This window comes from Gopherus evgoodei, chromosome 23 (genome assembly GCF_007399415.2).
Source record: "Gopherus evgoodei ecotype Sinaloan lineage chromosome 23, rGopEvg1_v1.p, whole genome shotgun sequence".
Classification (NCBI taxonomy): domain Eukaryota; kingdom Metazoa; phylum Chordata; order Testudines; family Testudinidae; genus Gopherus; species Gopherus evgoodei.
The window spans coordinates 845,613-870,349 of record NC_044344.1 but is presented as its reverse complement, the minus strand read 5'-3'; the positions used below and the strand labels follow the sequence as shown (position 1 = coordinate 870,349).

General features: G+C 56.6%; 3 protein-coding genes across 5 annotated transcripts; 1 reads left to right on the top strand and 2 right to left on the bottom strand.

Moving 5' to 3' along the window:
• Window positions 1–1,090: 1,090 nt before the first annotated feature.
• Window positions 1,091–6,226, top strand: LOC115638964 (glucose-6-phosphatase-like). Of its 2 annotated transcripts, XM_030541163.1 has the most exons (7): window positions 1,091–1,308; window positions 2,077–2,186; window positions 2,281–2,376; window positions 3,139–3,145; window positions 4,001–4,116; window positions 4,902–5,378; window positions 6,204–6,226. In XM_030541163.1, exons 1-7 carry the CDS (start codon window positions 1,091–1,093, stop codon window positions 6,224–6,226), a joined length of 1,047 nt encoding a protein of 348 aa, XP_030397023.1. The 2 variants fall into 2 exon arrangements, with proteins under 2 accessions (XP_030397023.1, XP_030397022.1); XM_030541162.1 differs by lacking the exons at window positions 3,139–3,145; window positions 6,204–6,226 and having other exon boundaries at window positions 2,281–2,386; window positions 4,902–5,413.
• Window positions 6,227–9,558: 3,332 nt separating this feature from the next.
• LOC115638959 (alanyl-tRNA editing protein Aarsd1-like) lies at window positions 9,559–16,246 on the bottom strand. 2 transcript variants are annotated; one of them, XM_030541150.1, is made up of 13 exons: window positions 16,099–16,246; window positions 15,946–16,054; window positions 15,706–15,831; window positions 15,302–15,461; window positions 13,972–14,029; window positions 13,431–13,587; window positions 13,182–13,298; window positions 12,450–12,580; window positions 12,196–12,262; window positions 11,861–11,952; window positions 11,077–11,131; window positions 10,417–10,511; window positions 9,559–9,799 (listed from the first exon to the last, which is right to left on the bottom strand). In XM_030541150.1, the coding sequence occupies exons 2-13, from the start codon at window positions 15,982–15,984 to the stop codon at window positions 9,664–9,666; spliced, it is 1,233 nt and encodes a 410-aa protein (XP_030397010.1). In that variant the 5' UTR covers window positions 15,985–16,054; window positions 16,099–16,246; the 3' UTR covers window positions 9,559–9,663. The 2 variants fall into 2 exon arrangements, with proteins under 2 accessions (XP_030397010.1, XP_030397011.1); XM_030541151.1 differs by having other exon boundaries at window positions 15,946–16,187.
• Window positions 16,247–16,667: 421 nt separating this feature from the next.
• PTGES3L (prostaglandin E synthase 3 like) lies at window positions 16,668–24,458 on the bottom strand. Its single transcript, XM_030541170.1, has 8 exons — window positions 24,390–24,458; window positions 21,611–21,724; window positions 21,392–21,458; window positions 20,632–20,730; window positions 19,777–19,866; window positions 18,313–18,366; window positions 17,482–17,510; window positions 16,668–17,044 (listed from the first exon to the last, which is right to left on the bottom strand). Exons 1-7 carry the CDS (start codon window positions 24,395–24,397, stop codon window positions 17,499–17,501), a joined length of 444 nt encoding a protein of 147 aa, XP_030397030.1. The 5' UTR covers window positions 24,398–24,458; the 3' UTR covers window positions 16,668–17,044; window positions 17,482–17,498.
• Between the last annotated feature and the right edge of the window lie 279 nt (window positions 24,459–24,737).

The following is a 24,737-nucleotide window of genomic DNA, read 5'->3' as shown; positions in this document are numbered from 1 at the left end:
AGAGTTACACTTGGATCATTCCCTTTTTTCTCAGTGGACACTGGGCTGCACACGTTCTGTGCACATGTCCTTTACTGGGAATCCTAGATTACATGATACACTTCACAGAGCAACCCTGGATATAAACTTTCAGCCAGCTGGTGATCTCAGGTACACGCTGGGCAAATCCAGAGCAAACGCTTAGTTCCAGTGGAGTCATACTAGATTTACCCTGGTAGAACTGAGGTCAGAAGTTGGCCCAATATGCATCTTCTGCCTCATGTCGACACCTTCTGTGGGAGGCACATTTTCTGTGCAAACTGGGACTGTAAGAGACCAGGGTTTGGGCTCACCTTTGCAGCAACAATAAACTGGACTTGAACTCAGCCACCTCCCTCAGCCCAGAGGTGTGAGTGCTACCAGCTGACGCATCGTGACCTGGAGAAGGTCTAAAGGGTGAAGCAGGGCACAGCTGCATTTCTAACACTGGGAAATCTGCATTTGACCCGTCAAACAAATGAATAAATACAAGTAAAACAAGCTGCTTTACACAAAGCCCAACCTACAGCTTTAGGGTGGCCAATGTAACTCCACTGAAGTTGATGGAGCTATGCCCAGTTATTCTAGTTGAGATTTGACCCGTAATATGCATTTAGTCTGAACAATCAGTAACGGATTTCAGAGAAATGGGACAGATTCATGCCCTACTGGTGTCTGTTTTCTAGCTCATCATTCTCCTGGAGAAGCAGGTTAACATCCAACCAAACCTGTCTTTGTTTTTAAAACAGTGACACCAAATTAGCTCGTTGTAGCTTTTGTGCAATTCTCTGCATTACTCCCCAGCTTTCAGCCCTTTCCCCTAGTGAGAACCATATGCCCAGAAGTAACCAGAGGGAAACTCTGAAATGAGGGATATTGATTCCTGGGGATGATGGTACAGGCAGTTTGCTCCAGATTTCTGGCTCTGTCAATAGTTTTTGGCTGGGGTGGCTCAGGCTCAAAGGTTGCATGTGTCATAAAAGAGTTGAGGCTGGCAGGGTATAAGAGGCAGCAGAGTTCACAAAGCTGTCTGTGCAAACAACGGGATCCAGAGACACAACCAGGCGCCATAATGGACCTGCTGCACAGTGCTGGAGTGCAGGTGGTGCAGTACCTGCAGGAGAACTACCAGGGCTCCCAGGGCTGGTTCCTCTTCATCTCCTTCGCTGCCGACCTCAGAAACACCTTCTTCATCTTCTTCCCCATCTGGTTCCACCTCTGCGAGGCGGTGGGCGTCAAGCTGATCTGGGTGGCCGTGATCGGGGACTGGCTCAACCTGGTCTTTAAGTGGTGAGTGCGGATTCTGAAAAGCAGCTGTGGAGTGCTTCAGTTTGGGTCTGATGTAGCCTCTCTGAGGGAAGGCTGGGTTTGGGATTGAGGAACAGGGTTGGACGTCAAGACGCTTGGGCTCTGTCCCTGAGGCTGCCACTGACTAGCTCTGTGACCTTGAGCAAGTCACTTTACCGCTCCATCCTCGGCTTCCCCCTCAGCAAACTGGTGCACAGGTTTCGTAAAGCTCAATTAACGTGGGGCGAGCACTGTGAGTTCTTGGGGTAAAGGGCTGCGCTGATGCAAATTGCTGGTGCAATTATATTTGGCTACCAGCTGGGAAGGGCAATTTCCAAAACCCACAGGCTTGTGCTTCAGTGAGCTCTGCGGCAGCCCCCCTCTCTGCACATGGGCACAGACGGGGGAACAGTGGGGCCCCTACAGGGAACACATGGAGACTCTTTGTCTACTCACAGCACAGAGGACCTCGATGCTTCCCTGGTGTCTGTCCGCAGCCTGGATTCATCTGCAACCATCTGTCCTGTTGCTGCGGCCCAGGAGCTGCAGCAAAAAGCAGAGGCTGGTGCTGAATTAATAAGGAGCTGAAAAGGCAAGAAGAGTAAATCATGGTAGTTATGGAGCCAGCACTTTGCACCTACAGAGTCCTCCCGACAGCCCTCAGGGCAGAGCAGCCAGTGCTCTGCCGCCCCTGGGAATCCATGCTGCAGGTGGGTTTGTGACATGCCCCAGACCACGCACTGGCACTGTCATTGTCTCCTTTCACTACAGGATCCTCTTTGGGCAGAGACCCTACTGGTGGGTCCATGAGACCAATTACTATGGCAACGCCTCCACCCCTGTGATCCAGCAGTTCCCCCTCACCTGTGAGACCGGCCCAGGTGAGGTTCCCGCTATTGTGCCCCTCAGATTCACTGCAACTTCCTCCCTGGCTTCTCTCCCTTCTAACTGAGCGGAACTGGATCTTCTCCGCAGGAAGCCCCTCAGGCCACACCATGGGTTCTGCTGGAGTCTACTACGTCATGGTGACTGCCCTGCTGCCCTGCGTCCAGGGCACCCGGCACGGATCCTGTGCAGCCAGGTGAGCAGTGCCTTGTGGCCTGAGGGCCTTCTCATGGCCTGCGGCTTGGGCCAGGCTCTGTGTTCGTCAGGACGGGACAGGTTTTTACTGCCCATGATTTGATACCTGTAACAAGGTGACTATCCCCTTAAGGGGAACATGGGTCAGTCAAACCCTGCTCCATAGTGTGTCCCTTTAGAGTTCCTGGGACTCTGGGAGCAAAGGAGGACAAAGGAAAGGGCATAAGCAGATGTTGGGACCTGGGAGAGAGGGAGATGGTTCATCCTGGAGGAACAGTTAGTGCTTGGGGAAAAACCAGGCTACTGTTTCTTTAAGGGCCCAGGACCAGATCCTGGTAGTGCAGGGTGGGACAGGTCCCTTCTCCCAGCCAGCTGGGAGGAGCCCTGGGAAGGAGGGTGCTGCCTCCTCCCTCCTCACAGGGGAGACACCAGCAAGGTAAGGAGCCTGCTTGCTGCTCTCTCCCAGCCCAGGCGGTGGGCAGAGGGGCCAGCTGGGGGGAGCAGCTTGAAGGCTGTAACTGCCCAGGAGGCTGTGGGAGGAGGAGGGTGCAGGGGCTGGACTTGCAGGCCTAAAGAAGAGCTTAGCACTTTTGAAGAGAGGTAAGAACTCAAGCTCCACAACAGAGGCTCCTGGGGTCTGGGCATCAGTACGGAGAACCCAGAGGGGGCCGAGCTGGCGGGGCCATCCCAGACCACAAGGGTGATGTTCTTCAATGGCCCCTACCCACAATCCGTTTGGGTGAGTGAGCTGAGTCAGCTGGTTCAACTTGCTGCTGCAGCCCTGGGGAGGGGATTGTTTCACCCTGCTGAGGAGGGTCCCACAGGTGATAAGGCAAAATGGAGGATTACTAATGGAATTGTGGGCAAAGCCCCCTCTTCCCGGTCAGCATGAATTCCTGCCCCCCCCCGATTCTTCCGTGTTATGTCTGGGACTGGGAGATACATGAGAAGTGGGACGTGCGAAGCCCTCAAGAGCTGGAGCGAAAGGAAAATCCTGGGGCTTTTCGCACCTGGAACAGCAGTGCCCATTGCGCATCACGGCTAGTTACCGCACAGCAACTGGCATCAGCCTCAGTGAGATCTAGTGGCTCACAGCTGAGTCGAGCCCAGCACAGGGGAGGTGACTCTCAGCTGGCAGCAGATCTGCGGGGGTCCAATCAGCCAGCCCTGGGGAAAGCCCCTTTCGCCTGAGCTGCTGCAGCATGCAGGAGGCACCAGGCATGGGAAAGGCCTTCGCTCTGGTTCGGTTGCCCTAACTCTGGCCCAGGGGTGCTGGAACAGTTTGTATAGTGCGGGTGCTGAGAGCCATTTTCCCAAACTGCAGACCCTGGATATAATGGAAACCACTTCAAGCCAGGGGGTGCAGCCACACCCCAGCACCCCCAGTTCCAGCACCCATGGCTGGGCCTCGTGGCAGACATGTTTAGGCCATAGACTCGGTCTCATTTTCTAGCTAGCAAGACGGGCACTCGTGTTGGCATGGTCGCTCCTGCATAGCTAGAGAGGAGTCAGTCAGCCAGTGTGCAGGCTCCTGTCACTCACAGGCCTCTTGTGGCTTTATTAAAGTGCTTTTGCCCTGTGCGCCCACGACCTTCCTGCCTGGCTGTCTCTGCAGGTGCCTCCGCGGCCTCCTATGGCTTGTGTTCTGGGCCGTGCAGGTCTGCGTCTGCTTGTCCCGAGTCTTCCTAGCTGCTCACTTCCCCCATCAGGTGATTGCAGGTGTCATCTCAGGTGAGTGTCAAGGCTGCCTCCTGTCACATCACCTGCCAGCTCTCCAGGGCCCAGTGACCAGGGAGACGATATTGAGCCCTAGATAGCCTTCCTCCTGCTTGGGGGAGAAGTATATCCTCAGTTCTGGAATCACCATGTACTCAAAATACAATGGCAAAGTGCAGGGATTTGTGATCGTCTTTCCCCAGGTACCCACGTCTGCAGTGTGGAGAAGCAAACACATGGCATAGTGGGCTCGGCCTCCCCTTGCATGGCTAGTGCCATCATTCAGTGCTGACATGATGTCACTGCTTTGCATGGTGCTTGAGAGAGAGAAAGCATACACCAGGTCACGTGCTAACCAGCAGGTGCCTGCTGGCCCGTTGCACGGGAAGGAGGGTCCCAGTTCTTTGCACACCCCGTTGTTAGTAGTCACTTTGGGCGACCTGGGGCTGTCAGTACATGTGCCTAGCACCTCGTACCAGGAGCGGGTTCCTGCTCCTTCCCCAAGGCCTCTCTACACTGAGTCCACCCAGTACATTTTGCAGCTAGGCCTGCTTGCTGCTCACTGAGGATACGTCCACACTACAGTGAGACACCTGTGGCTGGCCCATGCCCGCTAACTCTGATTCGGCTAAGGGGCTGTTTAATTGCAGTGTAGACGTTTGGGCTCCAGCTGCAGTCTCAGCTCTGGGACCCTCACACCACGCAGGATCCTAGAGTGTGGGCACCAGCCCCAGTCCAAACGTTGATACACTACACAAACTGCAGTGTGGACGGACCTACAAAGACTTTTCTGCCCTTAGGAATGGTAGTAGCAGAAGCATTTGACCACATCCACTCCATCTACAACGCCAGTCTCCGGCGGTACCTGGGCACCACCCTCTTCCTGTTCAGCTTCGCCCTGGGGTTCTACCTGCTGCTGAAGGCTCTCGGTGTTGACCTGCTGTGGACCCTGGAGAAAGCCAAGAGGTGGTGTGACCGGCCGGAGTGGATCCACATTGAAACCACCCCCTTCGCCGGCCTCCTTAGGAACCTGGGCATCCTGTTTGGGCTGGGGCTGGCCCTCAACTCCCAGATGTACCTGGAGAGCTGCAAAGGGAAAATGGGTCAGCAGCTGCCCTTCCGCCTGAGCTGCATCCTGGCCTCGCTCCTTGTCCTGCACCTCTTCGACTCCTTCGACCTCCCCGCAGACAGAGAGCTACTGTTCTATGTCCTGTCCTTCTGCAAGAGCGCCGCTGCCCACCTCTGTGCTGTGGCACTCATCCCCTACTGCATTGCCCAGGTGCTCAGGAGGGGCGACAAGAAGAGCTTGTAGCTGACCTGCAAACTTGCGTCGTAGCTGCCAAGCCAGGCTGCTCTTCAGGGCAGGGGAATGTGCTCTGCAGGGCTCCCCCTTCCCTTTCCCACTGCAGTAACCGGTCTCCTGGCACCACGGACCTCACAGCTCTGGGTTACGTGATCAGCTCACACGCACGGCTCAGTGCCGTGGAGTGGAAGGGGAAGTTCACTGTCTCCTGGCAGGGAAAGGAAGCGAGTGACTATCACACACCTCAGTGCTGGCACAGGGTGAAATGTAGCGGGGTCCTCGTTCGGCCACAGCCCCTGGCCCAGCCCAGGCTGGCACAAATGGTAACCTCTGCTCCAGAGAGTGAGTGGATAACGGGGCGGTCAGGAACACTGTCCCAGCCGAGGGGGAGGCCTCAAACGCAGAATTCGGTTCTAGGCCACATTGTCAGCCTCTTACACCACGACGTACCAAACACTCTCCAGAGCGGGGAGCAGTCGGCACCTACCAATCTCATGGCTGTCCCCTCGGCCAGTGCGTTTGGATGAGGACACGCTGAACAATGCTGTCAATCAGCTCGGCTCCAGCAGAGCAGAGACTGCGTGCCCATGGGCCCCCAGCGCGGGAAAGCTGCGCTGAGGATGCAAGGAGTGCCGTGGGCGTGGGTGTGCCTGTGTGTGTTACCCGGGCTGTTACAGCTGGGCGGCACCCATGGGGCCCAGGCTGAGGGACAGGAGCTAGCTGTGAAATGCCTTTGGCAATAAAATTAGTAAATTCCACTCAGCCTTTCCCACCCTCAAGCCATCTTACTGATGGGGCAACCTCTGCTCATTGCCCCTTTAGGCCCCCCAGACACGCAGGGACCCAGAGCCTCCAAGAGAGAGTCCCACAAATGGCCAGACTGATGGTCCATCTAGCCCCGTGTCCCGTCTCTGACAGGGGCTGGTGCCGGACGCTGCAGGGGAATGAACAGAGCAGGGCAGTTATCCAGTCCCTGTCTGGCTGAGGGGCGCATTCTAGAACAGTGGTTCTCAACCAGGGGTACACAAACCTGGGGGTACACACAGGTCTTCCAGGGAACATCAACTCATCTAGATATTGGCCTAATTTTACAACAGGCTACATGACTAGCACTAGCAAAGTCAGTACAAACTAAAATTTCATACAATGACTTATACTGCTCTCTAGACTATACACTGAAATGGAAGTGCACTATTTATGTTCCAGTTGATTTATTATATAATTATATTGGTAAAAATGAGTAAGTCGGCCATTGTTCAGTACTAATGTGCTGTGACAATTCTGTATTTTGATGTCTGGTTTTGTAAGCAAGTAGTTTTTAAGTGAGGTGAAACTTTGGGGTACACCGGACAAATCAGACGCCTGGAAAGGGTAGAGGGGTCTGGAAAGGCTGAGAGCCACTGTTCTAGATGGCAGGAACTGAGGGGCAGCAGCAGGGCCATGGCTATGCGAGGAGCAGGCTCAGGCCCTACCCTGCACTAGGGAGGTCTGTCGAGGTGAATGCTGAGGATGAAAGCAGCTCAGTTCTGGGCACTGACGCTGGCGTAGCTGCACCATCACGGAGCCCTGCTGCAGGGGGGTTGTCGCAGTGTGTGCTCCAGTTCGGCCCAGCTTTCCCCGTTCCAGGCATCCTCCTAGTGACTGACACCAAGCAGCAACAAGGCCAAAGTTCAGCTTCTCCACTTGCAGAGCTCAGGTTTCCAATTCAGGCCCAGAGCAATGGTGATTTGTCTCCAGCTTCCTACCATGCGCCCAATACAGCTCAACTGGCGTCCTACCGATTGCTCTGTGCAGGGGCAGGACTTGACCTGAGAGAGTGAGAACCCACTCCACGCTGGCCACGCTCCCTGGCACAGGGGAAGATCTCTGCTCCTGTGGCTCAGATCAGGAGTCAGGGCCGATGCCTGGAATTAGCTGTGTGTTCAGTGGCAGGGGAAGTTCCAGCAGCAAGATAGGTATGGGGTAGGGAGGCTGACTTAGGGCATTTGAGTTTGAAAGCTGAATGTCCACTTCAGGAGCTGCTCGCCTGCATGCAGTATGGGCAGATAGCCTGGGTACCTGACCACGCCAACAGATCCCATAGATCTTGGTTCCCATTAGCTTTATGCTCACACAAGGCTTCAGGCTTCCATCACCACCCTCCCTCCCTCCAACCCTATCACCACAGATCAAGCACAGGACAATAACCTACTGGGGGGGACGGACACAGATCCATGCAGGAAATTGGAACGGGCGCAGCATTCAGCCTCATGCACGACCATCCTCAGAGTGGCTCCTGGCCTGTTATCAAAAAATGTCACTAATCAGGCGAGGGTGTGTAGAGCGTGCACATAACAGGAGGGAGCACCACTCATTTCCTGCCCACAAAGGATGCTGGAGAGCCATGAGCCCTTCCCCCCCCCCACTCCCCTGGGGGCGGTTTGGCATCTCTCAGACATGAGAATCCAGCTGCAATTTTCTTAAGTGCATTAGACACTCAGATCCCACTATGTCTCACTGCTAGGCTCAGACCTAATGATTCTTGCTGCCTCTGCTGTGCAACGCAGTGAGTAATCCCAGCCTTCAGCCTCATGCCAGACCCACCCAGCCGGTTTGCTAGCAGCACTGATGTCTGGTCTCTGCTGTGATGTTACCTGCGCTGCTGTGACCAGGAGTTAGAAATGTAGGCTGCTGTTGGAGAGACAGAGGCACTGCAGACGCATAAAGATGAAACTCACGGCCAGCAGAAGGGACGCAGACTCCTTCTGCGCAGAGATGTCCCCAAGGCACAGCTGCCAGCCAGTTGCTTAGATTAACACTCCAAATGCTGGTATTCTCCAATCTGCCTGCCATCTGAACAGATCCTTAACTACATGTACCTCAAGTGAGCAAAGGGTTACATGTAATTTGGGACTGCATGGGATCACCGAGCAGCTAGTGACCACCCTGGGCGGAAGCATGAGCGGCTGCAATCCCTGTTTGCCAGTATGGTGAAGATGTTGCTTCACCATTTCAAGGTAATGCCGGGCTGTCCGGGACTTTCTACGACAAACACTTGCATCAGGTTTGTAACTGGGTCAGCGCTAGGTTGGCAGAGGTCGCTGCTGAGTTCAGAGGTCAGTGATAGCATGTGCAACCAGGCTTGACCCACGCTGTGCACAGACCAGCTGCACCAGCATAAACCCTCCAGCACCTGCAGTGGCCTCAGCACATCAGCAAAGAACGGAAGCCGGCATGAACGTCCTGCGTGAGGCAGGGATCCAGGTGATCGCGTCCTCCAGAACTCCCAGGACTGGTTCCTTTTCATCGCCTTGACTGCCAATATCAGCCTTCTTCATCCACTTCCCCATCTGGTTCCAGCTCTGCAAGGCAGGGTGACTGAGAGACCAGCATGAGCCAGTCTCACCTTTGATTCCTGCCATAACATTGCATCCCCCTCACCTCCAGAGGTTTCCTGTTGCCCTGGTTAAAGTGAAAACTGCTTGGCCAACATGAATGATGGTGCAACATCCTACCTCTATCACTCGGGCTCCTGCAGGCGTGTCCCTCGTCTGGAGGGCAGCATGCACAGGATCCTGAATAGGGACTCCTGTGAGCTACCTTGGTGTTCTTCTCTGTAACGGTTAGCAATTGTCAGAGCCCAGCCCCCTACTGGGATTTACCTCCCTTGTTCCTATACTCCGCACCAAGTACATGTAAAGGGGTGTTTGTACTAGTCACAGTAACCCGGAATAAACCCGCTCACACTGCAGTCGTCACCTGTTGCTCTTCAAGACTGGTACTGGCCACCAATGGAAAATGAGGCAAAAGCCAAGGATCGTGGCTTACAGCACGATGTTCCCTGGGTTTGCTGGAGGCTGGACCATGAGGGATGGCAAAGGAGCTCTGCCTGGCAGTGTGGTCCTCAGCCCTGGCCCAAAACGTCAGCGCCAGGAAGCGTCCAGTTAATTAAGCTAGTTGTACCATTTATCTGGGGAAAGTCTGCAACATCATGGCCAGGCCAGTGGGAAACAGAGGGCGTCATCCCCCTGCCCAAATACGCCTGACACTCCCTGCTCCTCTCCTCACCCAACCTCCTCCCATGCACCCCCTGTCATATCCCGGAGCCACAGGACCTGGTTTGAGGTCAGAGCCCAGGCAGCTTGGTCATCAGGGCTCTGCGCGTGCACACATCATTCTCACAACACAACTTTTATTCATCTAGAGGGAGTCAGCAAGTGACCCTGTTGTCCCAGGTCCATGAGCAGCAGATGGGGGAATCCTCTGGCGAGGGCTGGTCCTTACTCCTCCAGGGTCTGGTGGCCAATGAAGTCCTGGAGCAGGGCCTGCACCTCTGCTCGCCTGCTCATCCTGGTCGCCTTGCCTTGGAAGCGGTCCCGTTTTCCAGCTCCTTTGCCTTCCAGCAGCTCCGCCACTCTAAAAGGACAGATCCACATGCTGAAACCAGGAGGGCTGGATGTGCTCTCTCACACCGCCCCAAACTGGGTGTGCCTGGGGGGCAGAGGAGGGAAATGGCCTGTCGGCTAATGCACTGGCCCTGCCTCAGATATTGAGCCAGATGCTAGTGAAATCAATTATCTGATAAAGCAGCCAGAACTTAATTTCCCTTCTTTAATAATAATTGTAGCATAGCAGGGGTATATCAGGACAGCCTGCTCCTTTAAGCACCGAAGGCCTGGTGCCAGGCAGCCCAGCTGGCTAATCGACCCAGCTGAGAAAGTGAGGACAGGTTTTGGCTATAAAGAGCTGCAAGAAGCAGGCGGGGGACAGAGCTGACAGACTGCAGCAGCAGGAGGAGGAGGGGGAGGAGGAGGGTGGCGGCGGCGGCGGCGGCGGCAGCGGCCCTGGGGAAGGAATGCTCCAGGTATGACACCTGGCTGGGTAGAAATCTCCACCTGGAAGTTTTATTTTCCTTTTGTGAGTTTGTTGGGTGTTTGGAAACTAACTAGGGCTGGAGGCTGACTTGACAGTGCTGATAGTCCCCCAGCTGGTCAGGAAGGTTGCGGGACTACGGGGGTTACAGAACAGTTTACCTGGGGCCTAATTTTTCAACCAATTCACTGGGCCCAGCCAGGAGGAAGAGCCCAGCTGCCTTCTCGTCTCCCACAGTCAGGAAGAGCAGGGTGTCCTGTAAAGAGAGATGGATCCTGCTGCAGAACATCTCTGCATCCCCCCCCCGCTTCGAGCAGTGAGACTCGGGAGTCCCATATATAAGAACACCCCTCCTCTTTGCTGTGAACAGGTTGCTGGAGGCGAGACTGTTTGGGGCACTACCTACCTTGGAGGGAGGGGTCGGAAATGGGCTACTGAGCCTTTTACTCCAGGTCACAAGCCCCACGCGGTCCTGGGAGGCAGTGACTGATGTCTGGTGACCCCTGGGTTAAATGAACTGAGGGGAGACCGGTGCCTGGAGCACGTTTGGCTCTAACCAGTCCATTGATCAACAGGAAGGGCACAGCTGGAGGAGCCCTGGAAACGAGCTCCCACCTCCTTGGGACAGGCGGGGCCCCTCCAAATCACAGCTGGGGGGCATCGATGTGGTAAGTTTGGGCTGCAACATCCTGGGGAGAACAAGGCCTTTGTTTTCTGGTCAGTGTATTGTGAGGGCTGGTCAAGGGTGGGGAGAGACTACGTAGGCCTTAGAGGAGGCCAAAATGCCATCAAGGGGTGAGGACAAGCCAGAGAGAGCTCACCTCTGTCCCGATCTCATTGGCGATGATATTCATGAACTCAGAGTCACCATCTTTCCTGTAAAGGGTAAAAACCATTTCAGAGATGCCCCGACCTAGAGAATCCAGACATGCCTCTGGTAGTGAAGGCCTTCTGGCCTAAACTCTATGACAGAGCCAGAAACCCAACACCCCACATACACACCAGACATTGCCCTGGCTTGGCTTTTGGTTGATTTTTAGAGTCAAATTTCCCACCAGCTTCTTATCAGGAAGCTGGAAGCCAGACCCTGGGTGAGCATGCTTTGTGCCAAGGGTCAGGGCTGTGGCCTCTCATCATCAGGACAGCGATTAGCAATTTATACAGAAAAATCCTATGTTTCCCACCCACAAATGATGAATTATTAAAGTGTTTACTCTGTAACCAATGGAGCTCTTCCATTTTTTTGACAATACCACCAGCAGGGAGGGATAAGCAGACAAATGTACTGTTTGGCTCTAAAACCAGCAGAGTTCAACAGCCGAAATACAACCCCGTTAGACTTTAACTGTGAGCCTTTCCAGCAGGCCCAGGCAGTTGGTTTAATATTCTGTTTCCTTAGTTTATGTTCTCCCTTAAAGAATGTCGGGATTTAATGGACCTTTGTTATAAACAGCCCTGAATGCACAGCAGAGGGATGCAGCTGCCATGCTGGCTTGTGTTATGCAGGAATTAACACTACATGATCACGATGCTCCCTTCTGGCCTTGGAATCTGTGAGTAAGATGCTGCAGCACCCGAGCCCCCTTCCCTGGATCTGTGCCTTACCTGTGTAACACAAACACTCGGCCTCGGCCTGGATTGCTTTTGAAGTTCTGTGCTGTCAAAACGGCGAGGTCTCTAAGCAAGTTCAAGTTGTTCTGCAAGGGAAGCAAACTCCATGTTGCAGACCCAGGAGTCAGCGCGAGAACATGGGAATGGGGTGGAGTGGGATCGGGAATGGAGTTTCCTGAGACAGGTGGAGTCACAATTTTCACAGCTTCCAGGGTCAACACAAGGAAGATTCTAAAACTTAATTCTCATTAAATAAAATTATTCAGAACACTGTTGCTGTTACCAAAGCTGAGACCCTCTATGGAGTGACTGCTGGGGCACAGCCGTACCTTCTGAAGCAGCTTCACAGAATTCTGCAGCCTCTTCACAGCCTCCACATGCTCCTCTGCTCCATTTCTGGAAAAAAACAAGGGAGAGTTCGGGCTGTCAAGGCGCTGGACAGAGAGGGCTCCACCAATGAAGCCGCAGCAGACAACATACCACCCGAGCCAGGAGTCAGAAATGCCCTCTTTAGGGTCACATGCTGTTGCTCTCTGGGCAAGAAGGAGAAGCAAGGATAGGGGAAACTGGGAAAGGACATTACTTAAGCAGCGAGGTTAGTGCCTTCTCGATGCTGTGACTTCGCTCGACAGACTTCAGTACTCTATTTCCTGCCAGAAAGACCAAGTTGGTTTTGTTCTTTTTTCCCTTTTCTGTGCCAAGGAGCTTAATAACCTTAAATGAGAAACAAACACCCTGATCAGAGAGGTACAATGGTGTCACACACAGCTAAAGGTCCATTAGACCATGTGTCATTGTGAATGTCAGCTTTCTATCACCAGAATTAAACCCACTGAAATCAGCCTTCAAATATAGCCAAAAAATAGATGAGACACTTTCATTAGCCGTGTGCCATGCTGTCTAGCATGCCTGGACCTAGTGTGCCAACAAGCCTTCTTTACCCTAATATCCCACCCCCCAGCGCACCAGGCATGCCAACTGGCAGGGAAGGGTCATTTGTCTTATCAGGCTGACTGTAAGGACATCGAAACCCAGAGGCAGCTCTGGAATTAAATTTTCATCTAATTCTGCATGAAGAACATGGGGGATTGTTCACTGGTGGCAAACCCTCACTAATGCAGTGGTGGGGGGGATGAGAGTGGACAATGGTAACCACAGGGTGCAGGGCTGTGTCCCACCACTCTCACTCTGGCTTGTGATTGGGGTTCTCTGTCCAACAGGGACAATCTGCAGAGGGTCCAGGGACTCCTACTGTACCAGCTGATCTACAGGCTGGTGCCTGAGCACTGAAGGTGTGAGGCAGCGCAGTCCTTACCTGCAGGTCACTTAAGTTGGAGACATGAGTCCCGCAGCACATGTTGTCGTCTATGCCCTCGATGCTTATGATACGCACTGGCCCTGTGTGGTTATCTGGCAAACCGCGGCTTCTCACCTAGCAAGAGAACCAGAAAGGCGAGCATGGCAACCCACGTCCCTGGGACTAAAAGGAGACTGGGCGGCATATTCCCCTCTGCCCCACATGGCTCTGAAATGAATTCTGCCAATATCCTCCATTGCTACTCACTGTCTCGATCTCTGGGTCATCCTCAGAGTGCTCCCTCACCACCACAGGAATACGGGCCCGGATTTTCTCATTCACGTTCTTCTCTAGGGCCTCCACCTGTTCTGCTGTCACCGAAGGTGTGTCCAGCTCGATGACAGTGCGCTGATGGCCTAGCTCCCTGCAAGGACCACAAACATCAGACACACCTGCCAACACAACAAAGGGCACAGGCTCAAAAGTTCCTCTGTGCAACATCGGGCAAGTGCAGGAGGAAGCACCTTGGAATTCTGTTACTGGAGCAAAGCACGTGCGTGCTCTGTGTATATTGTTTACATAGCACCAGCTGTGTGCTTGTGTTTCTGAGAGAAGGGAACAGAGAGGCAGAGCAACACTCCACACAGCTTCTCTGCGGTCACTTCTACCATGCCTTCTGCAGCTGAGCGGAATGTGTCTGCACGCCACGCTCCCTGCATTTATCAACATTCAGCCCTCAGGACCCAGCACTGTGACAAGCCAAACAAGGTTTAAGGACAGAGTTAAAAGGAACAGTTTTCTTGCTCACCATGAAGTTGTTTTGAAACCAAACATCAGATCTGCAAGGGCAGTGATGAGATGCTGCCCTGGAAGAGAAGTGCAAGCAATGGCTGGGAGGTTTTAGTTTATTTTTACTAGTGCTAGGCGCGCGCACACACACAGAAAACCCAGCAAACCAGCCCCTCCTAATAGAGAAAACTAAGTGGTCACTAGCCACATCACTTGCAGAAGGCGTCACTGATATCCAAAACCATTCTGGGATCACGGGCAACATGACTCTGCTTTATGGGCAAGTCTTGTCCTCTCCCAGCAGGGCACAACAAACACACAGCTCTGACAGTGCTGCAGAGGTTTGAACACCATGACAGGGTCTTATTTTAATGGGCTCTAATAATCCTTCCCTTTTTGGTAGGCCATTCGGTAACTTTGCACCTGAATGGGGTAAAGAGACCCTGGTGGCGTGTATCACACCCCCAGGCCTCCATGGGTTCTAGAAATGCACTCGGCATCCATGAAACACATAGAGTTGCCAGACGTCCAGTTGTCGACTGAGTTGCCCAGTCAAAAAGGGACCATGGCATCTCCGGTCAGCACTGCGGGATTAAGGCAGGCCCTCTGCGGCTCCAAGAAGTAGTGGCATGTCCCTGCTCTGGCTCCTATATGTAGGGGCAGCCGGGGGTTCCGCATGCTGTCCTTGCCCCAAATGCCAGCTTCACAGCTCCCACGAGCCAGGAACTGCGGCCAATGGGAGCTGCGGCAGCAGTGCCTGTGGATGGGACAGCACACAGAGCCACCTGGATGTGCCTCCCCATAGGAGCTGGAGAGGGGGACATGCCCCTGCTTCTGGGAACCACCTGAGGTAAGCGCCACCCGGAGCCTGCACCCCTGACCCCCTCCCATGCCCCAACCCTGATCCCCTTCTAAACCCCTCAATCCTGGCCTGGAGTCCCCCCCTGCACCCCAAACACCTCAGCACCACCTGAGAGCCCACACTCCCAGCCGTAGCTCTCACCTTCCCCATCCGCCTTGTGCCCTGAGCTCTCTCCTGCCCTCTGAACCCTTCGGTCTCACCCTAAGCCCCCTCCTGCACCCCAAACCCCTCATCTCCAGCCCCACCCCGAAGCCCCCAACCCCCTGAGCCAGTCAAGTGAGTGAGGATGGGGAGAGCAAGAGACAGAGGTAGGGGGATGGAGTGAGTGGGAGTGGGGCCTTAGAGAAGGGGCGGGGCAGGAGTGTTTGGTTTTGTGGGAGTAAGTTGGTAACCCTAGGAAACGCAGGGTCCCTGTCCAAGGAGCGTTTGGTGCAAGGTGTTACTAGCCCGGCAGGAGCTATGTTCTCTGGGGGCCAAAGCGGGTCACCTGAGTGCTGCTGCATGTGGTCAAACCTCCTGTCCCAGTCCACCGTCAGCAGCACCTCGCTGCCCGGCTCCAGCGGCGTCTGCACGAAGTGGACAGCGGCCGGGCCCTGCCGGGTCACGCGGAGCACGGGGATGTCGTCGATGAGTCCCCGGTCGTCGGGCTGCAGGGAGCAGCGTCCGGTCAGCAGCTGGGCCGCAGCCCCAGGTGCCGCCCCGCCCCCGTCCCCGCGAGCCCGAACCTGGCCCCCGCCCTCGGGGAGCCCCAGGTGCCGCCCCACCCCCGCGAGCCCAAACCTGGCCCCCGCCCTCGGGGAGCCCCAGGTGCCGCCCCGCCCCCGCGAGCCCGAACCTGGCCCCCGCCCTTCGGGGAGCCCCGGGTGCCGCCCCGCCCCCGCGAGCCCGCACCTGGCCCCCGCCCTCGGGGAAGAGAATCGTGTCCTCCAGCACCACGTGGAAGCCCCGCAGCGTCTCCTTCGCGCCGCCTTCGGCCGGCAGCTCCGCGGGGCGGCACGACGCGACCCTAGTGGTGAACTGAAAAACGGGGGGCGTCACGCGGGGACCGGCACGCGCATGTCACGCGTGGGAGCCTCGCGCAAAGGCTCCGCAGCACCGCGCGCCCCCTCCCCCGCCCCGCGGCTCCCGCACCTGCCGGGCCCAGCTGTCCCTCTGGCACTGGAACACCATCACGGCAGCCGGGCCGGGGGGCAAGCGCGTGGGGAGACACACACGGCCGGCGAACACAAGCTGCGGGCGGGGACGGCGAGTGGGAGGGGACACGCGACCGGCGAACGCGGGCAGGGACGGCGAGTGGGAGGGGACACACGGCCGGCGAACGCAAGCTGCGGGCGGGGACGGCGAGTGGGAGGGGACACGCGACCGGCGAACGCGGGCAGGGACGGCGAGTGGGAGGGGACACACGGACGGCGAACGCAAGCTGCGGGCGGGGACGGCGAGTGGGAGGGGACACACGACCGGCGAACGCGGACGGCGCGAAGGGATGACGCCATGGGCCTGTCTACAACCCCTCCCCCCCAGGTCCATGGGCTTTCCCCTCGGGCTCACGCCCGCAGGACCCACGGGTGTCACGCGCCCACGTTTCACCCCATGACCCACGTGTGCCCCGGGACCCACGGCCCGTCCTATGGGTCTGGTTGGGGGGTGGGCGAGCACCCCCCAGAGCTGGGTGGGATGAACCTGCCTCACACTGGGGTCACACCGTGGGCAGGGGGGGCTCAGCATCTCCCCGGGACCCTGTGGCCGCCCCCAGAGGCGTGTGCCCCCCGCGTGCCCTCTCTGTCCTGGGCGGGTAACGTCACTTGGAAAACGGCGCCCGTGTGGCAGGAAAACCCACGTCCAGGCACAGCAGCCAGCGTGGCAGGTTTACCCTTTATTAACAGGCTCTCGCTCCACTTTGCTTCCCACCCCCCAAACGCCTGGGAGAGACGGGTGAGCGGAGAAGGGTCTCGGCAGCAAGAGGGAGAAGTGGCAGGTGCCAAGCAGGGAAGAGGGCTAAATCTCTGCGGCGTGTGCCCGATACAATAGGAAACAGTCCCACTCTGGGTCTGACTTCAAGGGGGGCAAAATGGGCCCAGCAGGGCTTTTCCAGCTCTAGGGTCTGTGACTGTGCAATTTGGAGCCAAAGTCCGAAGCGGGTGAGTCCCGGGCGCATTTGAACCACAGTGGCACTTAAACACTGCTACCTCTCTCCCCAACTCGCTTCATCTCAGCAGCTGCTGTCATGTCTCTGTGGGCAAAAACAGGGCAGTCAGAAAATGCGCCCCTGGGTGGGGGCAGAGCAGGGAGTCAGGCCGTGAGGGGAGAGAAGGGGACAGGATGAGAGCAGGGGAGGGTCAGGCCCCCAGGAGAGAACAGGTACCACAGGGAATAGTGGGAGGGTGGGCAGCTATGTTACTCTCAGGTGATCCAGTGAATGCCAGAGCTGCACCCAGCTCTCCTGGGCCAGAAAGACAATGGCAAGGGCAGAGAATAAGGGCTGCCTGCAGCGCTTTCATCCCGCCAGCCTCCCCTTAAGTCCTTTCAGATCCCAGAGGGCAATTGCCAGTGCAGCGGAGGGTGATATATGCACTAATCCTGGTCACTGTCGGCAGGTCAAAATGCACATCTCCCATCAGGTAACGGACGCTCAGTTGCACCCAGATCGTGTTTCAGGGGAGTTCTTACCACCAAGGTCTGTGCTTTCAAATCTCATCCTGGAAAAGAGACGGAAAGTCAGATAGTGAGTCTAGAAAGGACACGGAGTGTTTCCCTTAATGCTATGTGTGACCATAGAATGGAGTGAAACAAGGACAGCCCATAATACCAGACACTCTGGGACCCAGGCAAGTTAGAAATGCTCAAGACTTCCAGTTTTTCCAGGACTCTGAAATGTGTGTTGGGCCTAGAATGTGGAAGGAAACCCTGAAAAACAAGCCTCAACCACATGCTGCTGGGCATAAGCCAATGGCCAGGGTCTGGAAGGAACCCTCCCTTGATGAGCTGCACTGCATATCTCGTCAGGAGCATAAAGAGGGTTTTCAGCATCAGGGATTGGCTACTGGCACAGGCCGGAGACCACACTAGACAGGCCAGTCCTCTATTCTAGTTGTGCAGGAGGTTTGATTAGATTAGATGCACCATTTGTTCCTCTGCACCCCAGAGTAGCAGCAGGCAGGATTCCTTGCTGGTTCCCTTCCTGCTCCTCCTGTGTTCTTAGATGTATTTTTCAAAGGACAGAGCAATGACAGTTATACTGGGAGGTGTTCCCACAATTACACAGAGCAGGTCTCCACACCCAGAACACGGGGCCGCTTAGCATAGTGGAATTTCAGAGAACCGTTGGCCTGGAAGAAGTTTGGCTTTAGTCCATGCTGAGAGGAGGCTCCCCATTGGCTGGCAGAGATGGAGCAGCTGGGAGCCAGGCTTAGGCACTGGGAGGGCCAGAGGCAAAGAGCCTGGCTGTGTAAAACCACCAGAACTTACTGTCTCAGCAAGGCAGTGACCAACTGTACTTACATCAAGGTCATCCATTGCAGGGGGTGTGCCTTTAACAGTGACCTTCTGCAGGAGCTGGACGGGAAACAGACAGTCATGGGAATAAAGAAAGGAACCCATAACAAAAGTGGCGGGGCTGGAGTCCCTTCTCCTCCCAGGCATCGCCTTCCGCCCCCAGGGATCCCAGCTCCCCTTGTGACACAGACCCACAGCAGGGAGAGGGAGAAGCACATGTGCTGTGCATGCTTGGCTCAGCTGGTTCATCCAAACCTTGCTCAGGTGGAAGTGACTTTGGCTGCAGGTCGTACCCCAAGGTTTCCACTGGATTTTAGCCCAGTGCCAGTGGCCGTCTTGGGGCCTCCTCACTCCTGTTGAAGGCAGCTCCCACAATGGGGCTCTACATAAGACGGACCCCCAGCTATCATGGGGTAGGATCTTTGATCAGGTGGATGGGGCACTAGATTGGGGTGCAAAAGACCAAGGTTCAGTCCCTGGCTCAGTCAGACTCCCTGTGTGACCTTGGACAAGTCCCTTCCCTCAGGGCCTGTTCCCGCTCTGTACCATGGGGTGGATGCTTCCCTGTCTCTCAGAGGTACTGTGAGGCTAAATGCATTGACTAGGAGGTGCTCAGATACTCACAGAGGCCAGATAAGTACCTAGCTAGGCCGAAATAGCAGGGTTTCTACTCAGTAGTTCTCCCACTATGGCTCTGACTCCGCCCTGGCTATGTATTAAGATTCATGTCCTGCTATTGGCCATACCTCACTCTCCAGTTTGGCCAAAGCCATGGTGCATTTCTGCTCCTAGCCAGTTGGTGCAGATACTGAGCCACACGCCAACAGCCACAGCTGAAATTTCTCTAACCCAGTGGGTCTCAATCTGTTTATCGTTGTGGGCTGCATGTGTGGCCCACAATGTGTTACCTGGGCTGCAGGTTGAGAACCAGTGTGGCCCCACAGACCCTTATGCTCTGGAGCCGCGGGTGGAGGGCCAGCCAGCTGCCTGGACCCCACGGGGTGGACCGGCGGCCTTTAGCACACAGCTGGGCTATAGCAGGTGTGCTACTGGGGATGTGGGTTGAGAACCGCTGCTCTAGCCAGTCAGTCTGGAGCCAACAGTGAGTTTTTAAGGCAAGCTGGGACATTACCCAGGCAGTGCCGGGAGGAGATAAATTGGTTTTAGGGACAGTCATTTAATCATATTCAGCAGATCTCACAATAGGTTTTATAAAGTGCAGCAGCACTTGCCTGTACTGGATAATTGACACTTTACTGAGCTAATGCTCAGACTTTCCTCTTGACCCAAGGACTTGGCATTGAGTAACATGAAACAGGGATAACTGAGGAAGGCCCCTGCAGCACCTTCGTCCAGAAGGTCTCGGCCCCAGTGGGCTCTGTGTGGGGCCTCAGGTCCCTGCTTGGGATCTTGTGATGCAGCTGTCTCACTGCTCAGACCCAAATATAAATGCAGTAACCTAAGACTTACCTCTGCGTACTGCTCAGTCATGGCCATTTCTGCCTCCTCATCCCCTTCCCAGTCTCGCCAGTTATCAAAGTCCACAAACAGCCAGACTGGCTATGAGCAAGCAGGAGAAACAGCATCACAACAGATGCAGCGCAGCGCTGAATGCCGCAAGTCTGATGCCTTTGGGGAAGAGGGGGTCAGGCTGGGGATGGGATACCACCAGCCCTGATCCAGCCCCAGGCAGGGGTGAGGGTTATGAGGCCTTCCATCTTTAGAGGACTGGTTCCACTCCAGGCTGAGTTCGAGGTCCTATGGCCTTTCACCACAAGGCACTTAGGCAGATTTGGCCCAGATTGGTAGTGCCCAGCATTACCAGCTGATGGCTATTCGGCAGCCACTTGTTAGCAGTCCAGCGTGGGGCTCTGTTGTCATGGACTGAATTGTGGTGGTGCCTAGGAGCTCTGCTCATGGTTCAGAACCCCACTGTGCAGGGCACTGCACACACACAACAGAGAGAAGGTCCCTGTCCCAAGGAACTTAGGAGTCCAAGCTGTACCCCGCCCCCCAGAGGTCTCGCCCATCAGAGCTGAGCCAGGTGCAGTGAGTGGTGCTGGGCTGGTGTCTGTGGTACCTGCTCTATAGCCAGAGGATTTCAGTCTCTGGGAGCTGCTTACCTGGAACCTTTCACCAGCACTAACTGGGGCATAAAATCTAAACCAGCAATGCCAGAGTGAGCAGCAGACAGTGCTGTGCCAGCCCCTGGCAGTGCCCACGCTGCATAGCATGGCACCCACAGGTGGGAGAAACTCTGAGCTTTTCACTGGGGAAAAACAACTCCATAGGAAGGGGCCCCAGCTGCTCAGGCCCTGTGTTTACCTTGATGTTCTCCTTGGTGAGGCGCGGCCATGCCACCTTCTCCTTCCACTTCCTTACGAAGCAGGTGATGGAACGGTCAGAGCGCTTCTGCTGCGAGTCCTGCCAAGGGACAGAACAAAGACACCTTGCCTGACATGGCTTCTGGGCACCTCTCTCCCTCTCAATAAGCCATGATGTCCAGAATTATAATGAAGCCCTTCCCAAGCTCTGAGACACATGGGAAAGTCCCCAGAGATCAAGACAGCCTGCAGGAATCGAGGTGCAAATCTGGGCATGGGAGATCTAGCTGTAAGAGGAGAATGCAGGAGAAGAGGGAGCTTTCCTGGGGATACCTGCATCTTCTCCATGCAGCCAGGCCTGCTGGGTGTCTCTGATTCACTTAGCTGGGCAAAATCCCCTGGGTGCAGAGGCAGTGATGGCCACAACCCAAAACAAAGCACCGTTGGAGGCTGATGGGAAGGGCTGGGTAAGGCTGAAGGCATAGCAGCACCAAGAGATGATGCCTAATTGCATCCCTTGTTTGATGCCCAGCCACGTCTCCCAAACTCTGGGGATGGTGGGTGTCCGGGTCATGCTCCTGTCTGAGCAATGAGATCACATGATGTGATAGGCCAGGATGGCCTTGGCCATTGTGGAGGCAAATCACTCCCCCTCCCCCCAAACCTTTCCTCGGGTTGTCATAAGCTCACGGTCCCTTTGGAGGCATCAAGGCCTGTAGGAGTTGGGCTTTGATGCCTTGCTGCACGGGGCGGCTGCTCACTTTGGAGTTCACCCTGGCGTATAGGTTGATCTCGTTGTACATCTCCACGCCATCTGCATTTTTACAGCTGCCAAAACACACACTCAGTTAGCTCAGAACTGAGCTTGGGCCTCCTCTGTGAGGATCTCTAAGAGGATCCTTCCTGCTGGCCCTGCCCTGTAGAGCTCCTGGTTCAGGGCAATGGCACTGAGTGCCAGTTACTAGGGGCTGGAAGCTCACCTGAACACCACCCGGTGGTCTTCAATGTCGACTTTAACATCTGTGCTGTCCTCCACGCAGAACTCCAGAAAGATGTACCACGGGCGGTCGTACCACAGCGTTTTTGCAGATTGCCTTGGCAAACAAGAGACCCTTCAGAAGGGATGAATTCCAGGGAGCGGAGTAAGAGCTGGCATTTCTGTGCCACCTTTCATCTCCTGGCATCCCACAAGAGCAGGTTGTGTGAAAGGCGTTGTGTGGAGTTATCAGAGCAGCAGTAAGCTGCCCTTGTTCCACCTGCCTGGGCTAGATGATTGGCACGTAGGAACAGGGAGAGGGCGAGACCCAGGAAAAGGGGGCAGGTACCGGGCAGGCAAGAAGCCGGCTGCACATTCAGCAAACTTGTTGCTACACTTCCAAAAAGCATCGTTTTATCTTGGCAGCATCCCGGGAACTGGCCTCTCTCAGCACCTCAGTGACAGAGAATCCTGCAGCACCATGTGCTCAGAGAGGGACCTCCCAGAGACACAAGGCTTGTGCTTTTGGGAGTGAAGCTATTGTACAGCCTGCATGTGCGAGGCAAGGGACTGCCCTCACTAAGCACAATCGCTCACTGGAGCGCAGTCACAACCCCCAAGACCGCTGCCCTCGCCTCGGAGAGCGCCCAGGCAGACACTGCTGGGCAAGAGGTCTGAGGAAAACACCTAGATCTGAAAAGTCATCCCCGCTTGCCAGACGGATCCCCATAGAGCCCCTGCCACTGCACCATGGGGTCTGGGCAGTGGGAAACGAGGAGCTGCGAGGTCTGGGGAGCAGGGATTTGTTTAATACTTGGTGAGCAGAGTCTGAAATAAATCACTAAATGACTGCACCTGAGCATCCCTCCACGGTTCACTGGCTGCCACCAGGTAACAGAGATTCGCACTGACTCAGAACAAATTCATTCAGCGTCTCTAACTGCCAGTGAAGTCCAGCCCCTAGGGAGACTTTGCTATTCTGGGGACAGATTCTGGGGGTCGCCCTACTGCCATGTGGTCTCGTTCACCTGAGCAGCCCCCTGCTTTATAGCCACCTCTCTTTGCCCTACAGGCGGCTGCCGTCTGCAAGAGCCAAAGGCTGCAGGGCCTGTAAACAGCCTGGGCTGAGGCTCCGGTAAGCAAATTCCCATCTTCCCATGGCATTTGCCTCAGCCGGGCAAGGGCAGGAGACAAGACAGGCCAAGCAGGGCCCAGAATTCACCGTGGAGTCATGTTACAGGAGCCCTGTACATTCTGCTGGCCCGGGCCACCCAGGGTCTGGGGGTACACGCCGCAGCAACCAGCCTCCCAGCCCAGGCCCGCAGACATGGGCAAGCAGGTTGGCTAGTGCTCTCAGAATGGCTGCATGGACAGGCTCTGAGGTTGCACTTGGGTTCTGAAGCTCACCCCCCGCTTCAGAGGCTTCAGAGCCTGAGCTCCTCCAGCCCTCAGTTGCAATTTAAAGCGTTTTTCTACACAGCTACTTGGAGAGCCCCGCTAGCCCAAGCCTGTCCCCTGGGGCGGGGAGGCTCCTGCTCTGGGCTGGCCCTGAGTGACAAGAGAGTCTTCGCCCTGTGTGCTGGGGCATGGAGGGGCCCCGGGCCAGTGGGATGTCTCCTAGTGAGTTGCTAGGGCTGGAATAGGCAGGATTGTTTCCAACATGCAGGACACTTTCCAGGTTCCAATCAGACAGGAAAAGTCCCAGCTGAGGATGTGAGTGTCCCAGTGACACGAATGGGGCTGGTGGGTGGGTGGGGGAGTGACCCAAGTGGGTGGTCCAGGGGTTGTGTCCCACTGGGGGGGGGCAGTGACCCAAATGGGGGATTGTATCTCTAGTGGGGGTCCCAGTGACCCAAGTGACGGATAGTGGCCAGGGGATGTGGGCGGGGGTGAACTGAGTCGGAGCTCCAGAGCCGTGTCCCAGCCGAGGGGAGCAGTGACCCAAGTGGGGGGTGCCAGCCAGGCGGACAGTGACCCGAGTAGGGTGCCAGGGGTCGCATCCCAGCCTGGGGGGAGTGACCCGGCTGGGGTGGGTGGTGACACAAACGGGAGTTCCAGGGGTCACGTCCCAGCCGGGCTGTGCGTGTGACACAAGTGGGGTCCCGGGGGTCGTGTCCCAGCTGGGGGGGGTGTCACCCGGCTGGGTACTGGAGTGGGTGGTGACCCAAGTGGGGTTCCGGGGGGGGTCGTGTCCCAGTGAGGGGGGTGACCAGAGTAGGGGCAGTGACCCGAGTGGGGTCCCGGGGCGGTCGCGTCCCAGCCGGGGGGTGGGGGAGGAGTGACCCGAGTGGGGGCTGCCGGCCGGGGGGCAGTGACCGGAGTGGGGTCCCGGAGCGGTCGCATCCCAGCCGGGGGGGGGAGTGACTCGAGTGGGGGCTGCCGGCCGGGGGGAGTGACCGGAGTGGGGTCCCGGAGCGGTCGCATCCCAGCCGGGGGGGGGGAGGAGTGACCCGAGTGGGGGCTGCCGGCCGGGGGGAGTGACCCGAGTGGGGTCCCGGAGCGGTCGCCTCCCAGCCGGGGGGGGAGGAGTGACCCGAGTGGGGGCTGCCGGCCGGGGGGCAGTGACCGGAGTGGGGTCCCGGGGCGGTCGCGTCCCAGCCGGGGGGGGGGAGGAGTGACCCGAGTGGGGGCTGCCGGCCGGGGGGCAGTGACCGGAGTGGGGTCCCGGGGCGGTCGCGTCCCAGCCGGGGGGGGGGAGGAGTGACCCGAGTGGGGGCTGCCGGCCGGGGGGAGTGACCCGAGTGGGGTCCCGGGGGTCGCGTTCCGCCGCCCGCCCCGCTCACCTCGCCATGGCCGGGCTCGCTCTGGAGGCGGCGCCCGGCCGCCGCCGCTATTTTGGGCAGCAGGCGGAGCTCGGCCCGCTTCAGCTGTCAGCGCCCGTCACAGACACGCTGCGCCCGGCCTGAGCCCCGCGGGACCCGGCTCCTTCCCAGCCCGGCGCCCCCGAGCCCCCGCGCGACGCTCTGCGCCGTGACAGGCTGAGATGGGGCTCAAGACTCCTGGGTTCTAGTCCTGGGCGGGAGGGGGTATCTGGGGACTAGGGGCTAGGACTCCTGGGTTCATTTCTTGACTGTGCCATGGGCTTGCTCTGACCTTGGTCAAATCACTTTCCTCATGCCGTGCCTCAGTTT

Bases quoted from the DNA above. Each gene is read 5' to 3' on its own strand.
- LOC115638964 (XM_030541162.1), top strand. From the start codon at position 1,091: ATGGACCTGCTGCACAGTGCTGGAGTGCAGGTGGTGCAGTACCTGCAG. The intron at 1,309-2,076 runs GTGAGTGCGGAT...CTTTCACTACAG, and splicing joins CTCAACCTGGTCTTTAAGTG to GATCCTCTTTGGGCAGAGAC. The intron at 2,387-4,000 runs GTGAGCAGTGCC...CTGTCTCTGCAG, and splicing joins CACGGATCCTGTGCAGCCAG to GTGCCTCCGCGGCCTCCTAT.
- LOC115638959 (XM_030541150.1), bottom strand. From the start codon at position 15,984: ATGGTGTTCCAGTGCCAGAGGGACAGCTGGGCCCGGCAG. The intron at 15,462-15,705 runs GTGCGGGCTCGC...TGCTCCCTGCAG, and splicing joins TCCCCGAGGGCGGGGGCCAG to CCCGACGACCGGGGACTCAT. The intron at 12,263-12,449 runs GTAATGTCCTTT...GTTTTTTTCCAG, and splicing joins GCACTAACCTCGCTGCTTAA to AAATGGAGCAGAGGAGCATG.
- PTGES3L (XM_030541170.1), bottom strand. The intron at 21,459-21,610 runs GTGAGCTTCCAG...GTGTTTTGGCAG, and splicing joins GACCACCGGGTGGTGTTCAG to CTGTAAAAATGCAGATGGCG. The intron at 19,867-20,631 runs GTAAACACAGGG...GCTTGCTCATAG, and splicing joins TCACCAAGGAGAACATCAAG to CCAGTCTGGCTGTTTGTGGA.